A 17,892-nucleotide genomic window follows, 5' to 3' on the forward strand; every position below is an offset into this window, starting at 1 on the left:
CAATTTGAAACTACTTGACTCAGACCTTAGCACTAATAATAGTTATTCGACCGGAGCTCCCTTTACACACCTGAATTTCATTCATTGGTCAAGCCAACATTCTTCTTCAATCTCCATGCCCAATAATTCATTACGCTTTAGGAGAAAAATAGCTTGCTGGGGTTGATTTTCTCAGGATGATAGAATCTGACTATCTGAGAGATAAGTTCTAAATGAAATGTGGATCTCTCCGTCAGCCTGACTCTTGCGTACTTAGCCTTTTTGCATAAGATAACGTCCTTTAATCACCTTAAGAGTCGTAGATCAACCCAAGTTTCATTGGAAGGCTGTGGTTCGAAGGGACATTTGTTTTGAAAATCATATTAAATTCTGAATCGACTTTCTGAAAACTATATGCAGCAATCAGGTAATAGATACAGGAAAAAAGAGATTAATAAATGCCCATTATTACATTAATCAATGCGTGGCTCCGGATAAATTTTCAAGTCATTTAATGATTGAAGTTGCCGATTTTAGGCATTTCTGCATTCTTGTAGAAGAAGAAAGAAAAAGGAGAGAAAAATTATCATTTACTGTGCCAGTGTCAATGAAAAAAGAAGGCGAATTGAACCCAAAATTGAAGTTGTCTATCAATTCAACCTAACTAGAAAATTGAGGATCAAAATCAGCCTAAGAACCATTTTGGTGAGCTGAGTATAAGGTATGTGTATAATACATGTTGCCGACTTGCAGGACAAATCTGCATACCAGAGAAAAGAGCTAATTCCTAAATGGTGGTCTAAACAAACTCCTCGACCAGATTCCCAAAATCAAACTTGCCATTGCAGCATTCCACAGCATTCACGACCTCTTGGAAAGTCGACACACTGCAGGGGACCACCAGCCCATTCCTCTGATCGAATCCGAACTCGTTGTAGGCCTTCTCCAGCAGCATTTTGAAGAGAGGGTGGGAAAGGAAGCTGGTGGGCACCACGAATCTCTGCCTCTCTTCGCCCACGTAGACCGCAAAAGACCCAGTCGGGGTGGTGCCTGAGGGAGATCCTTCTTCATAGTCCCTCAGCAAACATTCATGGTGCGACGGCTCCCGATCGCCTCCTCCTATAACCTTCACCTTCTTCACTAGTTTCTTCACGGACCCCATCTTCTTCCCCAGCATTTTCAAAAGGCTTGAGAGACCAGAAAGCAGAGGAGGAGGAGGAGTCAGGAGAGTGAGACAGGATAAAAATGAAGGGATGGAGGGAGATAGAAAGGAAGAGGATGTAAACTGTAAAGGGGGTGTATTGCTTAAGGGGGAAAAGGGTGGGTGGGGGAGGATTTGTATTGTGGTTAGGGGCTTGAAGGGAATGTCTCAAAATGGGACATCTTTTGACTTTTAAAATCATTAAGAATCTATGATTTGTAAATTGTGGTTGATTTTGTTCGTCCTCTAAAATCATTAGGCTTCATTACTTTGACTTTTCAACAGTTTGGAGCAATTTTAGTTAAAATTATTTAAATAAGGAGACCTATCATGGATTGGCACAGTATCATGAATCGATGCTGGCCTTTCCACTTTCTTTTCATTGGTGTTTGGTGAATAAGGTTCATACATTTTGGTGCTCCATCTATAAGATTAGCATGCCAGTAATCCAAAAGGATGTCGTACGGTGGTTAGATGGACCCTTTTTTAGTTGCTGCCCAGGGAGTTTCTTTCACAAGCTTATTCATGTGCTCTTCCTATCAACCACACATATCCAACCCACTTAATTATCTTAATCCAATGCCACTTTTCAAGTGCAGGCTTAGATTGTTAATATCAACTTGTGTTATTTACTTAAATTATGCTGGAATATTCAAAACAGTGAAGGGGTGTCAGAGCTAGAAACTTAAAAGCCTAAAAAAAATTCTTTAAATTGTCATCAATTTTTTGTAGAGTGGTTTGTGAAAGAATAAATGAATAAATAATAAAAGATTCGTAGAGTAGAGTTGGAGTCCTGTCAGACTCATGCTTAGCTAGAGGCTAGAGCTGAATTCGAGATCTACCAACCTCTCATAGTGATTAGTGAATGGGGGCCTTATGCTCATTTCAACTCAGAGACAAAACGGGAGACTTGGTTTTTTTCAGCACCTTGGCATTGGCTTTATTATTTGTTTGGAGTGCATAACAACCACAACAGTCCCATCCTTGTCTCTCAACAAGTGGAATCTCAGTCCAATCATTAACCAAAAAATACACTCACTATGTTTATATATATACATAGATGGTTTGGTACTATCCCTCCACTTTGGAATCAAATACCCATATTTTAATGGGCAGGCACTCCAAGAAAGAGAGAATCCGGGAATGCCGACCTCTCAGGAAAAGCGACAGAGGGCTAGGTCCCAACGATGGAGGGGTTGACTAAGGTGGGCAAGTACATGGGTGGAAGATTGACCATGGTGGGCAACAATGAAGTAAGTGGGAGGCTATTTATCAGCACACGCACTGCACACCAATGGATCATATATATCCTCATATCTTTATATTCTTGAATCATATGGATTATATATTGAAGAAAGTCAGACGCCGTGGCACATTACATGACGTGCGTGTAAGAAACCCAGCAAAGAGGGAACCCAAAAACTAAAAAATAAAAAGAAAATGTCGGCACTGTGGATGATGGATGGTGTCCATGTGAGAGAGAGAGAGGACAAAGCTTAGGTGGTGGAACCGTCCAAAACAATGGGTACAAAGGAAAGTACCCACATTCACGGAAGCTTTTTGGAAATTCAAGATAGTTTTTCAGAAAGAGAGAGAGGGGAAGAAGACGGGGGAATGGTTGACATGGTAGTTGATGCCCTCATTCACACAAAGTCAGTACAGGACAATGAGGTGGAACCATGGCCCGTGGTTTTGTGCCTAATACGAGCCGTTGACACTGAGAAGGAAGAATTGTCACACGACGTGGGATGGAATGGACATAGGAACGTCCTTCTAGATTAATGCCCCCTTTCCTGTCACTGACTTTATATCTCTTCGTCTTTGCCGTGCTAGAAATTGGAACCCAAATGACTGGGAAATGTTTGAACACAGACATAATTTAATGTTTTATAATAATAATTCGTAAACAAATCTAACTTAACGTAGAATAGTATTTTTAAATGTCAAATATTAAATATAATTTATACTTTTATAAATATTATTATTAACAAACATTTCAATAATTATAATCATCTTTATATATTAAATTTAATAATTAAAATTAATTAATTTTATAATACATATACTTATAATAATTATATTATTATATAAATATTATATATATAAATATATATATATATTTTTTTAATTAATAATACCATGCTACGCCCCTTAAAATTTAAGATAAAAAACATGGGAGATTTAAAAATATTTTTTTCTATAATAGTTTACGAATCATTTTTTAAAATTATTGTATTTTTTAAACTACCAGACTTTTATTAAAAATTCTGGCTTTGTGCCTAATAATAGTGATTGACACCATGACATGGGAGAATTGCCACACGACTTGGGATGGAATGGACATAGGAACATCCTTTTGGATTAATGCCCCATTTCCTCTCACCGACTTCATATCTTTTCGTCTTTCCCGTGTTAGAAATTGGAACCCAAATAACATCGAAATGTTTGAACACACACAAAATTTAATGTTTTATAGTAATAATAATAATAATTTATATTATTTGATTATTTTATTTTATTTTATTTTAAGAGAAAGCAAAGGACTAACTTAGTTGAAGAAAGGGTCTGCTCTACTGATTTAGGTAATCATATGTTTAATAAAACTTTTAAAATTAAATGCACTTTTTTTTTGTCTCCATCGTCTTGCTTTATTTAGACTTGAGAGAGTTTCTACGTTATTGGTCCAAATTTTGAAGTTGAATTATGGTTTCCCAATGACCCAGTCATTGTGATTTCGGCTGTTCAAATTTGAGAAATATCATTGGCTGAAACTCAGATCGGATTGGCCACCGTTTCTACCTTTGAAGTTTGACTGACCAGTGTGTTTTGTGGACATTACCAAATATAATATTAATTGAAAACAATTTAAACCAAGGCTTTGCACGAGGCCATCGCCGTTAGGCCTCTCCGTCGCCTTTCATTCTCGCCGGCAGCCTGGAACTAAGTCGTGGCTTCCCTTCAAGGATTGGTGGGCGGTGGGCCAGGCCTTCTTTGTTTTGGATCATGGTGGAACTTGTGATCCATGTGTTGCAGGCTTGCAGCCTCTTCAGTCTTTCTTTCTGTAAACCTTTATAGTGATAATTAACCATGATTTTAAGAGGTGATTTTCCATCTCTGAGATGTTTTACCCTAGAGAAGTAGGTTACTTACTCAATGAATCTTGAATAATTATTTTGGTATTTCAAATGTTTATTATCTTTAATAAAACAGAAAAAAATAATAATAATTCACCCTTGAAAGTGAAATAAGTTTAAAATAAAATACAAAAATAATTTATTAATTTTAAATTTATTTTATTTTCCTTCTTTGTGTGTTTTTTTTTAAATTTTTATTTTTCCTCAAACTTTTTAGAATCAACACATAACCTAAAGGAAAACACTAATGTAAATAGTGCTTCTAAATTTTCATCCTTCAAAAAATATAAGAAAAAATCTAAATTATTAAAATAAGGTATAAACAATCGATACAAGCTACAAATAAATGAAATTATAATACAAAATAAGTAATAAAATCTAAATATATATGTGAAGTCATGATGAATTACATGTTTTTTATAATATCGCTATGATTATTATAGGGTATTGCAAGTTTGCTTTCAACACTATGAAAAGCAAAAAGGCAAAAAAAAAACATGTATTTTTGTTAACTAAGGTCATTTAATAATTATCTTTAAACACAATTATGAAAAAGTGTTTTTTAAAATAGTTTTTGATCATTATTATATAATATTTTATAAAATAAAAAATTATTTGAAAATTTTAATTATTTTTAAACATGTTTTAAAATAATTTTTTATCTTATATCTTTATTTTTAACTATGTTTTTATAATTATTTTTTAAATCAGTTATAAAAAAATAAAAACAACTAAAATATATTATCTAAAAATATTTTATTATTTATTATTAATTATTGATAATAAAAAATAGAAAATAATTTTCTCATCGAATTTATAATTTTTGAAAAAAAAAATGGAGGAAGAGTAGGTGAAAAATTTATTAAGCAATGTGAAGTTCAACGTGTGAGACTGAGAGTGATGCAACAGCTGATTGCTTTGGATTTTTATTTGACCTTTGGAAGTAAGAATCCGGTGAACCATTGACGTTTCCCCAATCTTTAAGTGGAATAACTGCTGGGGTCAACCATTGAATTCAATCTACGTATGTTTTGGCTTAGAGTTTAGGATTGCAACTTGTGAGTTGGTTGGGGTTAATGTTTAATCTTAGCTTAATAGAAGTAATAAATAATTAGTTTGAGTCTAACGACTCTAACCTAATCCGGGGGCTAATCTAAAGACATTCAATAGAAGTATAAGTCAATATCATTTTTTGAACTCGGATTGACGAGATTGTATTCTATTGATTAAGTTATATTTTTATATATTTATACTAAAATATAAATAATAAGTGTGATAAAATTTTAAAATAATAATAAGAAAAAAATTAAATTCATATATCTTTCTATAAAAATTAAGGTTACAAAAATAATTTTTAAGAATTGTTTTTTGATATTTTATAAAACAAAAATCTATTTAAAATTTTAAAATGTTTCTCTAGACCCCAAAATTTATCTTATTTTTATTTTACATTGATTTTGAACCAAATTTTGTCCATATATTTTAAATCCCAATTACATGTGTTTTTTGACCCACTCACAATTTATTTATTAGTTTTTATTATTTTGTATATTGTTTTATTTTATTTTTAATTTAATTTATTATTGCTATTATATTTTCTTTTTCTTTTTCTCTCTCCTCTCCCCTCTCTCCTTTTTCTCTACCACCTACCCCCACACTCTCTCTCCTCCCATACCTTCCCCCCACGTGAGACCCATACCCCCTTCTCTCATCTCTTCAAAAAGTCTCTCTCCTCTTACTTTTCAATTTTTTTGGGACAATTGTGTTTTCAACCCATATAAAGTTCATAATTAAGATAAGGTCATTCAACCACCCATATGATAAGGATATGAGATAGTAATTGACAAAAATACCCACTTGACTCATTTTTATCTTTATTCTACTACTTGCCACTATTCTTTCTTATTTAACCATTTTTTGATTTTTCATTATTTTTTTAAACTATTTTATAAATAATTGAAAATTTAACATTATTTTTTATTTTTAAATTATAAATAAACAAAAATTATATTAATGATTCAAAGACTATTTTGGAAAATACTTTCTAAAAAAATATTAATTTAAATAAATAAAAATTATCTTTTACATTTATTTTTATCTTTTACATTTTATAAGTAAATAATTTAATGATTAAAATACCATTTAAAATAAATATATTCACTATTTTAATTTTTTTATACTATAAAGTATTTTAAAGTTTTTTTTACTATTATAAAATAAAAAGTTAAATTTTTTTTTAATCTTCTTCCTTCCTTATTTTAATAACTTTTTTAACATGACTTTTAGTAATAAGTTATATGAAATGTTACAAATTTATTTATTAAGGATTTTTTTTAATGATTTGAATTAATTGAAAATTTATTAAAATAAGAAAAAGAAAAAGAAATAAAGAGGATGGATGAAGAGTTTTTATTTTAAGTGCTCAATTAAAATGTTTTCATATGACCTAATTTTAGAAGTGAATTATATCAATACATGGTAGATATTGAATTTTTCTTATATAAAATAATTGAAAGGTATATTTACTTATTTTAGATGAAAACAAGTAACTAAAAATTATATAGATTATATTTGAGTTTGGTTTTAAAATATTTTTCTAGTTTTTATTTTTTATTTTTTTATTTTTAAAAATAATTTTTATTTTCTATATTGTCTCTTTTTGAGAATACGTTTAATTAAAAAATGAAAACTATTTTTTAAAATGAAAATTGAAAACCTTGTTTAGTACTATTTTTTTTATATGAAAAAAAAAACTATTTATTCATTTATTGCACTACTATATAATCGTATTATATTAACTGTATGAGGAAAATGTACTAAGTGTACAAAGGCCTACAAGGCTACCATTTGTGAAATATTATAATAAATTATGAGTCATTCATTTATTTTTCTTATCATTCACGCACTTTATTTAATTCCCGTCTGGAAATTCCAATACTTTCTCCAATAATTATACTTGGGGAAATTTTTTTTGGAAATATGGTTAAACACTCCTACGTGGACATGGACACATAACTTATGAGAGATATAAAATTTGTGTCATTGTACAAGGGTATTAAACTAACTGTATAAGGGAAATGTACTAATTGTACAAAGATGTACAATATTACTCTTTGTGAATTATTTTAATAAATTCTAAACCACTTTTTTATTTTCCTTGTCACCCAAGGATTGTACGCCTATGTCATACATTTTATTTAACTCTCACATGGAAATTATAATATTTTCCCTAATAATGATATTTGGGGAAAATTTTTTGATCCTAAGTCATCCACCATTTTCTTAATCAAACCATTGAAAATATGATTAATACACCTACATGAATAGATAACTTATGAGAAATATGAAATTTGTGTCATTGTACAATGGTATTATACTAACTGTACAAGGGAAATGTGTTAAATGTACAAGGGTGTACAAGGCTCCTAATAGGTTCTGTACAATTTTTAAACAACTTGAATTTGACATTAAGACGATTATTGATAGTTTTTTTTTTTTTTTTTTACCAAACTATGTCATTAAGACATTTCTTACAAAAATTAACACATAGGAAATAAAATTAATATCAATCATGTTTGAATTGTTCATTATAAGTAAACTAAATGAAATATATATTTTTACTATTTTGCCTTTCTATAAACATAATTTCATTGTTATCAATAGAGATTAAAAAAATCATATTTAAATGGAATTAAAAATAAACAAAAATTATTTTTATAACCTTTTTATTTTTAAAAATCATTAATTTAAATTATGAAATTTAGTTTTAAAATTAAAAATATTTGTTGTAATTATAGTTTTGAAGATTTCATGATTTTTATCTTATTACTTTGAAAAAATTGCTTTAATAAGAAAATATTTATTTTAATGATTTTAAATATTTAAATCTTTATTAAAAAATATTTAGGATTAGTGTGGAGAGCAATTAGGTAATTTTGGAATGGAGAAATTTTGAATATTTTGAAAACTTTAATTCGGTCGATTACACTATTTACACTTTCAAAATTATTGGAAGGTTGGTAAATTAGTATTAAAATATTGTCTTCTTGATTAATATTATATATATATGCATGTGAGTGTTTACATTATTTTCGAAATAATAAACACCATGTGTCTAATTTGCAAGTTAGAAAAAACAAATTAATAATATTTTATGAGGTATTTAAAAAGTATTTATTATATGTTCTATAAATTTGAAAAATATTTTATTTGATGATATCTAATTTACAAGTTAGAACAAACAAATAATACTAATATTTTATGAGGTGTTTAAAAATTATTTAATATATATGAGAAATAATATAAGTTTGAAATAAAGAATCATATTTAAAATTATAATCATATTTATCAAATTTTTTACTAAAATTATCTTTAATTCTTTTAATATATTTATACTCATTTATTTAAAAAATGAAAAACTAATTTTTTTTTTTTGTAAACATTTCCTATTACCTTTCAAGTAAAAAATTAGATAAGTCTGAAAGTCAATAAACAAAATTAAATACCACTTTCAATAATTTTTAGATAAAATTTTATATAATATATTTTATTTGAAATTTAATTTCTAAAGTTTAACTAAAAAATTGTATTGACAATTTTATTGTTGTGAGTCAAAATACTTTGCATTAATTTATCTAGATAAGAAAAATTATTAGTATAATATTAGAACTTCATATCTTAGTAATTTTTTTCAATCAATTTATCTTTTTAAAAATTTTAAAATAAAAACATTAAAAATTAAAAAGCTAAAAGGATATATATATATAATAAAGTGAAGTGATAGTCAATTTTTAATTTTTTTAAAATATGCTTAATGTAGAAAATATAAAAAATAATTAAAAATAAGAGAAAAATATAAATGAAAGGGTAATATAAATTTAAAATAAAAAATAATTACAACAAGATAAAAAATATTTGGATGAAAAATCCCAAAAATTTCATCATTGCTTATAATAAGAGCAAAAAGATTCAATATATTTAAAAATGAAAAACAAAAAAACATTATTGTTTTTTATTTGACATAAAATAAAAATATAGATTGGAAGAAAAAAAAAGTTAGAAATGAGTAATACTTAATAGGGAATAGAAAATGAAAAAAAAACGCAAAAAAATTGAAATTCACACTCACTTGTGCCTATGTAAGGGTTAAGAGTATTTTAGGGATTAATAAAAAATAATATCCTTTATCTTAATTTCCATACTTTGTTTGGGTCTTAGGCTTAAATATGCATGATATATGGACCAAATGTTAATTTTTGCCCAAAACACAATTCTCCTTCTTTTTTTTTTTCTTTTTTTTTTTTGATTTTTTTGAGGTTCCCAAGAAAAGGATAGCGAGAGAGATTTTTTTTAGGGTGGGCTTCTTCCTCCCATTTTCTTTTTCCGGTCGACTACTACTACTGCCCACACTCCACGGCCAACCTCATTTTTTTTTTTCCCCTCGTTCCCTCTCCATTCTTTTGTCTCTTCCTCCATTTTTTTTTGGAACGGTCGACCACCTTTTTTTTCTTTGGGGCTTCCCTATTTTTTCTTTTTTTCTTCTTCCCCTAACAACCCGAATACCGCACAGGCCGACCCACATTTTCTTCGTTCTCTCATTTCCCTCCTCTCCCATCTTCCTCTCATTTCTCTATTTTTTTTTTTATTCCTCATTTTTTTTCTTCATTTTATTATTATTTTATTTTATTTTTCTTTCCCAAAAATCTGTCAACCCTCACAGCCGTTGGTAGGACCGCCGGCCAGTCGTCGCCGGCGAGTCACTGCTGGCTGACGATCATCCTCCACTTTTCTCCCATTTTCTTCATTTCCACACCGGGTCCAACATTAGTTAAAAATTTGATTTTTATTTAATTTGGTCTAATTATTATTATTATTATTATTATTGTGGCATTGTATTTATTATTGTTTGATTTATGCAGGTTTGTGTGTTTTAAATTCGTTTAATTTATTTAGTTATTTACTTATTAAATTGTGTTTGATTTTGATAGTAAATTGGGATTGATATAAATTGGGTTGATTTTTGTTGTGGGTACGGGTGTGCATATTAAAATTGGGCTTGGATTATGAGATATTAAATTTAGGCCTAATTGAATTTATTTTGATTTATTGTATTTGAGCTTGATTAATTGTGCTTGTATTTTGATAATTAATTGGAAAATCTTGCACTATGACTATTGTCATGAAATATATTTTTGTTGGGGTACATTTGCTAATTTAGGTACATTTTTTAATTGGTAACATTTATTTGACTAATTTGAAGTTTGAATTTGGGCTTTAATATCCATTGTGAACTTTATACATTTTTTTATATTTACACTTGTGCTATTTTTTGTTTTTGCATAGACTTATTCTGCAATTCTGTTGATCGAGTATGAATTTATGACACGTGAAGCATGAAATTTCATGGAAGAAAGTGAGATTGAAAAAACTGTAAAAGGACATTGAGCTTGTTGTAAGTCTATTTGGGTACATATTTTATTTTCCACTTTTATTCGATTTTTATTTCTGTAAATATTTATCTGTGTATATTTAGTTGTTATGTACAGAATTGAATATCGAGCAAATCATAAATTTTGTTTAAATGATGGAAAGAAATTAGTAAATATGTTTTAATAAAATAATTTTTTTTATTTATAAAAATTCAAAAAAATGTTTTTAGAAAAATCCAAAGGAATTGTTTTTAATAGAATTTGAAAAATTGTTTTTAATAAAATTGTCCAAGATTTTCTTTGTTTAATAAAAATTGTCCAAAAATTGTTTTGTAAATAAAGTTGTCCCAAAAAAATAATTTTTAATAAAATTGTCCAAAAAAATGTGTTTTTAAATAAATTCTTTTTCATTAATTAAAATGGGATTAAAAGCAATTTTTACAAATAAGAGACTGATTTTTTTTCTTTTTAATTAAAAATTCTTTTGCAAATAAAGTTATTTTTTTAATAATTTGTACAAATTACTTTTCTTAAATAAAAAAAAATTGAAATACTTTTGTAAATAAAATTGTAAAAATTCATTCTTTTCTAATAAAAGTAAGTAAAAATAATTTTTTTGAAAATTGAATACCAATGAAATTAAGAAAATAAATTGATTCTTTTTTGTAAATAAATAAATTGAAATCATTAATTCAAAATCATTTTAATAAAATCCTTTGAAATTTCTTTAAAACTTTTTTTTAATATCTTTTATTTATTTAATTCAATAAATCATTTTGCATAGTTTTCTTATTATTTATTTTATGTATTTTTGTAATTAGATTTCATCATTGTTTTTTTTGTGTATATTGATTTCCATCACGACTCATACATTTTTTTTTTTTTGTATCTATAATTAATTGACACAATTCTCTTAATTCGTTTAGTAGAGACCATATGTATACGGGCTTAGAGAGGTGCTACGACTCACCACCGTACCTTCCCAATAAGTAACCTGACCCCAGACCCAGACTTGGTTTTTCACAGACCGATTTTTCCTTCAAAAGTCTTTTTCTAAAAATCAAAATTTCACCAAATAAAATAAAAAGATAGTTTTGCTATCGAATGGGAACGCATCAAGCAAAATACGGGATCCACAGTTTCTAATATATTTTTTATATTTTTAAATATATTTTGAAAACAACTTTTTAAATGTCATGTTTTATTTTTTAATCACTTTTGAAAATAGTCATATAAAACAAATAAAAACAATAAAAAATAATTAAAATATATTTTATAAAAGCACTCTTGTTTCATATTTTTACAAACATAAAGTTATTTTTTATTTTTTTTATTTCTAATTATCAAATATATTTTTTATTTTCTTTTATTTTCCTTCTTTATGTGGGTCTTTTTCCCTAAACTTTTTACAATCAAACATAACCTAAAGGAAAACACTAATGTAAATAGTGTTTCTAAATTTTCATCCTTCAAAAATTATAAGAAAATATCTAAATTATTAAAATAAGGTATAAACAAACAAACGACAAATAAATGAAATTATAATACAAAATAAGTAATAAAATTTAAATATATATGTGAAGTCACGATGAATTGCATGTTTTTTATAATATCACTATGAGTATTATAGGGTATTGCAAGTTTGCAATGCCCTACTTTCAACACTATGAAAAGCAAAAAAAGGAAAATAAAAAAACATGTATTTTTGTTATATAAGGCCCATTTAATAATTATTATTAAAAATAATTATGAAAAATAATTTTTGATCATTATTATATAATATTTTATAAAATAAAAGTTTATTTAAGAATTTTAAATATGTTTTAAAATAATTTTTATGTTTTTATAATTATTTTTAAAATCAATTATAAAAAAATAAAACACAACTAAAATATATTATCTAAAAATATTTTATTATTTATTATTAATTATTGATAATAAAAAATAAAAAATAATTTTGTCATCGATAAATATGTTTTTAAATTTTTTTTATCTAAAAGGAGAAAATGAGTCGAAAATAGTTGTGAAACACGACGTGTTCCAATGGTCAGTGGAGGTGATAAGATAGTAATGAACAATCTGTGGACGAGGAGGTACAACCATTTAAAAAACGACAGCATCACACACGCCGCCAAACATCATCATTTATGGAGGAATTTCAGGCCTCAGGGAAGAAACGTTCACGAGCATAGCATAAATATTCTGCTTCCCATTTCATTCCACATTCTCTACTGGCTATTGGCTGCTGATAGTACACAGAGGCCATGGACTCTCAAGGTTGTTGAATAAGTCAAACCAGTCCAATCCATGTGCCCGAATTCCCCTCAATGCATTAATTGTGGTTGACATAACGCGGATGAGCTCTAAGTTCAAACTCAATCTCATTGATACATTAGAAAATTGAGGTATGCACTCAAGTAATCATTTCTTCTTTAGGCTGTAAAATTGCTCCCAATCTTGTTCTTTTCATACATCTAAATGTCTGAATCTCAATAAGTCCTATCTGCCCCTTCAAATTGGGCTTACAACAGCGTTCTCATGGGCTGGAACCCATATGTGGACTAACCCAACATCTTCACTATCTATATCTTTTCATTAAAAATTATATTATATAAGTAACATAAAAAGTGAATGGCTAAAATTTTTTAGTTACATTTAATAATGACAAACAAGTGTAATTTATTTTTAAACAATATAAAAGCCAATATTTTTAATTTTTATTTTAAATCTAGAATTTAAATAAATAATTTGAATTATTTTTGTCATTTTACACAAATTTAACTTTATTGAGATGAAGGGTATTTTAACATTTTATCTGTCATGAATAAGGAATAAAAAGAAAATTTAGACGATTCTTCTATTAGTGGGTGTTTGGTCTAGTGGTATGATTCTCGCTTCGGGTGCGAGAGGTCGCGAGTTCGATTCTCGCAACACCCCTCTCCTCGAGATATTTTGGTCCTTTTTTATTTATGGTTGTAGGAATCATCTTAAATGGGCCAAGTGGGCCGCGACGAGAAGCCAATACTGGCCTTGTATTAGTCTCAAAATATTCGAATCTTTTTGCCTCAAGAGCCCATCATCCATCTGGACCGTGATTTTCACCCCCTCTCCTCAAAAGCCACCTTCGTCCTCTGATTTTCTAGGGTTTTGAAGACCGAACCACCTCCTCCAAAACCCCCTTTCTCGGTTTCTCTCTCTCAACAGCTGTGAACATGAGCAGATCAGGCCAGCCTCCGGATCTCAAGAAGTAAGCTCTCTCCCTTCTTCAAATCTCTGCTGGGCATTCTCTCTTTGATTTTTTATTTTTATTTATTTTTTTTTAATTTTTATTACATGTATATAATTTTTATTCATGATTTTGTACTTCTATTGTTTTACAGATACATGGATAAGAAGCTTCAAAGTAAGTTCACGCCTCCACCATAACATGTTTGGTCGGTCAAAAGTTCTGTTTGGTCCCTAAGAAAACCTAGGGAAATAAAAGAGAACGAAAATGGGAATATTGTTTTTTTCATCATTCAAGCTGAGCACATACAGTATTTTTAATCTGTTAGAGGCTATTTTGGGTTTTTCTGGAAACGCAACCGAAATAGAACATACGTAAAAAAAAATAAAAATCTTCCTTCAGTTTGTCGGCAACCAAATAGAATGAGTTTTTCTTTCTTATTCATTTATGGTTATGTTTAACCTTATATCTACTATTGGTATGATGCTTTTATCAACTGTTCTAGTCTCTGTTCTCCCTTATACATTGTTTTCATACTGCGAATTTATCTAATCATTTATGTCTATTCAGTTATTTTTTAATTGTTGAGGGTAAAGCACAAAGTGTTCCTCAATTAGGTTATGGTAGTATGAAAGAGACGCGAAGTTACTAATTATTCATGTTCATTCAGTCGTTGGTTTAGGTTGAGATAGAGCACAGGCCATTTCTCCATCAAGGTATAACCAGTGTTTTAAAATCCGGACCGGTCTGACCGCTGGCCAGTCACCATTCCAGTCCGGTTCGGTCCTTTGAGCAAATTAGTCTTTGAACTGGCCTCGATAAGTAGGAACCAGTGGTTGGACAGGTGAACCGGCTGACCGGCCCTTCTTTTAAATTAAAATTCTGATTTTAATCTAAATTTCTTATTTGAAACTAATTTTATGATTTTCAAATAAAATTTTGATTTTTAAATAATATATGAATTATTTTTTATATTTTTTATAATTATTTTTAATTTTAATAATGTGCTAATTATATATTTATGACGTCATTAGTTCGATCGCTGGTCCGATCAGTAAACCGGTAATTTTTTCAGTTCAATGACTGGTTTGGTTCTGAAAACATTAGGTATAACAGTGTAAAAGAGCCCTTGAGGCCTGGTTCAAGTGGTGAACAGTTGGAGAGGGTTTGTGGGAGGTTCTAGGTTCAAGTCCCAATGGGGGACCAAAATTTACCTATCAAAAAAGGCATAACAGTGTAAAAGAGAGAAATCGCAGTCTAGGAAAATTTGTAATATGTGAAAGGATGATGCATTGTTATTATACTTTTAGTTGCGAGTGTTTTGTAAATTTTAGGTGTAAATATGAAGTTATTTGCATCATTGGAGACATTCTCCAAATTATGATAAGAGTATTGAATTGTAAGTAGGTTTCATTTGTTACATGTAAAATCCAAATGAAAATTTCATAAATAGTTTGAGAATTTAATTGTAATGCAGCTGGTAAACTTCAAAATGTGGAAAGACTAACAGAATGTTTATTTAAGGAAGAAAGTATCTCTGCTTAGTTGAAAGATAATTTGATTCCAACGCTTGTTCTGTAACCCGTATCTTGGATATGCAGTACCTCAAAAATATAGGACTGTTGGTTTCCCAGTAAGGGCTGTCTTTTGTTCACTGACACGCTTTATCAAATGCATTCACTAAGAAGGATTATCCTAGTATCCTAGTTTCTGAGTAGCTTGCTTGTAAATAAAAATCTTTACCTTGTATTAGGATGCGATTTATATTGTTTTGTCGTCAATGAAGGATTATGATTCTTGAATTTTCTTCTTAAAGAACATTCCCTAGATCTTGAGAAGTGAAACTCTTCTATTGGGTTTGAGACTCTGTTTATCTTTCAGTTTGGAAGTGAAACTCCATATTGAATGAAGAGCTGTGGCAAGAATTCTGTGATTATCATCCCCTCTGTGTGTGTGTATGTGCATGAACATGTGCTCATATGTTCATGCGTTTGTGCGTTTTGTGTTTCCCTTTTCTCTTTGACTTGGGCATGGGCCCAGTGCTGATTCATCGGTATAAGAGCTTGGAATCATTTTGCATGCCATATGACTGAAATTCTCAAAACTTTAAATTCTAGAACCCCCAATTGAGTTTCTCAGGGTTTGGTTGGCACACTCCATACACTGCATTCATTTAAGGGCTTTAATAGACTCTATTGGGAGTTCCAGGTGCATCTCGTATTTGTTGTAATAGGCTCTATTGGGAGTTTTAGGTGCATGTTAGATTTCTTGTAGATTGAATATTGGGCTTTAACTGCTCAACTTTCAGTTTCCCTTTGCCCTAAGGGCTACTATGGTATTGTCCCTTTTTCCCTGGCTGTGAATAGCCCATTTATAGATGATTAACATAATTCTAATGTAACATACAGGCCTTGGCTTACAAAACAAGCTATGCAAAACTAGGTGCATGATCATTTTTGATGATTTACATTAGTAATTTTCAATCAAAGTTATGTACTGCTTGTATGATAAAATCTATACAATGGCCTGGGAACTTAAAGGAATGCAAATCGTTTTAGATATGCATTGCAATTTGGACAAATAGGAAAGCCCTTGGGTAACAGGCTTCCATGAACCATGATAATGCACACAAGAGAGTGTTGATGTTGAACTCTTGTTGTGGTTCATCAGAAGCCCCTTGTGCATGATGCATTAAGTATTAGTTGCTAGAGACTAATATATCTGAAAAAACTTCAGAACGTGAAATTTAAACTGGTGATTTATATTGCAGTCAAGTTGAATGCAAACCGGATGGTGGTTGGAACTCTTCGTGGGTTTGACCAGTTCATGAACCTGGTGGTGGACAACACTGTGGAAGTGAATGGAAATGAGAAAACTGATATAGGCATGGTGGTAGGTTAATTTTTCATCTTGTTTTATTTTTCTCTTAATATTTTATTTACCATTTGGATATGATACTGTAATTAGCTCAGCCTTTTGCAATTGATGTCACAATTGTACCTGCAGGTTATTAGAGGAAATAGTGTGGTTACTGTTGAAGCTCTTGAGCCAGTAAGCCGGATGCAGTGAATTGATTTTTGTATCAATGCCTAATGCTGTATCTACAGGCATGTTTTCCTTATTTGGATAATGTAGTTTGTTGTAATGTGAAGGAAAATGTTCTAGTTGTGGATTTAAAGGTGGGTGAGTGAATGTTTCTACATTTGTGGATTCAAAATTCTCAGTAGTTTAATGAAATGGAGAATTTATATTGGTATTGACAGAACATGATTTACATATCTTGGTTAACATGACATTTATATGAAGCTGCTCGATCTTGCTCTGCTGAAGTTACAGTGACTGAAGTCTCTTTGAGTTACTAGACCTTGGCAGCTGGTTATAAGATGGTTCATTACCTGGTTTGAATCAGTCAAAATATTAGCTGATTGAGCTTTTCCTTGGTTGGACTTGAACTTAAACTGAGCCCAGCTGAATCTGCTGTGACAGTTTTGATGAGACAAAGCCTATCCTGAGCGACAAAGTCCACCCCATTTGGGGCTTATTTATTTGTCCAACTGATGGGTGCTGTGCTTGAGATTAGGCCTGTCAGTGCATTGGATAATCATAAACAGTCTGAGACCCCTGAATGAAGAGGGTGGATTCTCGAGTACTGTCAACTCAAAAATCAAAAACTGGATTCTGGATTCTGAGTAACAAATTTCTCTTCAAGGGTGGTTCATAATTGATATAGGATCTTCAGTGCTTCCACTGGCATATTATTATATTAGTATTCTAATGTTCTTTAAGTTTTTTTATACAGAACATGTCGACAATTGGATTAATAGCTGTTGGAAAATTTAGTTTTGGTTTAGAAGTTAAGTTTGGTAACTGGAATGAATTTAAAATACCATAAAGGTCATTACAAATTCTGAACGTTCTCTTGCC

The 17,892-nt window shown here is 29.7% G+C and overlaps 2 protein-coding genes and 1 non-coding gene across 3 annotated transcripts; 2 read left to right on the forward strand and 1 right to left on the reverse strand.

The window, feature by feature from the left end:
* Window positions 1-589: 589 nt before the first annotated feature.
* LOC100252898 (auxin-responsive protein SAUR15) lies at window positions 590-1,296 on the reverse strand. Its single transcript, XM_002282250.4, has one exon. It carries the CDS (start codon window positions 1,154-1,156, stop codon window positions 779-781), a length of 378 nt encoding a protein of 125 aa, XP_002282286.1. The 5' UTR covers window positions 1,157-1,296; the 3' UTR covers window positions 590-778.
* A 12,311-nt stretch (window positions 1,297-13,607) lies between these two features.
* Window positions 13,608-13,679, forward strand: TRNAP-CGG (transfer RNA proline (anticodon CGG)). The gene has a single exon. It is a non-coding gene; the product is annotated as a tRNA-Pro (tRNA).
* On the forward strand, window positions 13,636-17,233 carry LOC100247783 (probable small nuclear ribonucleoprotein G). Its single transcript, XM_002282157.3, has 4 exons — window positions 13,636-13,989; window positions 14,123-14,145; window positions 16,739-16,860; window positions 16,975-17,233. Exons 1-4 carry the CDS (start codon window positions 13,955-13,957, stop codon window positions 17,035-17,037), a joined length of 243 nt encoding a protein of 80 aa, XP_002282193.1. The 5' UTR covers window positions 13,636-13,954; the 3' UTR covers window positions 17,038-17,233.
* The last annotated feature ends 659 nt before the right edge of the window (window positions 17,234-17,892 follow it).

The sequence above is a fragment of the Vitis vinifera genome, chromosome 8 (assembly GCF_030704535.1).
Source record: "Vitis vinifera cultivar Pinot Noir 40024 chromosome 8, ASM3070453v1".
Lineage (NCBI taxonomy): Eukaryota > Viridiplantae > Streptophyta > Magnoliopsida > Vitales > Vitaceae > Vitis > Vitis vinifera.

Bases quoted from the DNA above. Each gene is read 5' to 3' on its own strand.
- LOC100252898 (XM_002282250.4), bottom strand. From the start codon at position 1,156: ATGCTGGGGAAGAAGATGGGGTCCGTGAAGAAACTAGTGAAGAAGGTG.
- LOC100247783 (XM_002282157.3), top strand. From the start codon at position 13,955: ATGAGCAGATCAGGCCAGCCTCCGGATCTCAAGAA. The intron at 13,990-14,122 runs GTAAGCTCTCTC...ATTGTTTTACAG, and splicing joins CAGCCTCCGGATCTCAAGAA to ATACATGGATAAGAAGCTTC. The intron at 14,146-16,738 runs GTAAGTTCACGC...TTTATATTGCAG, and splicing joins CATGGATAAGAAGCTTCAAA to TCAAGTTGAATGCAAACCGG.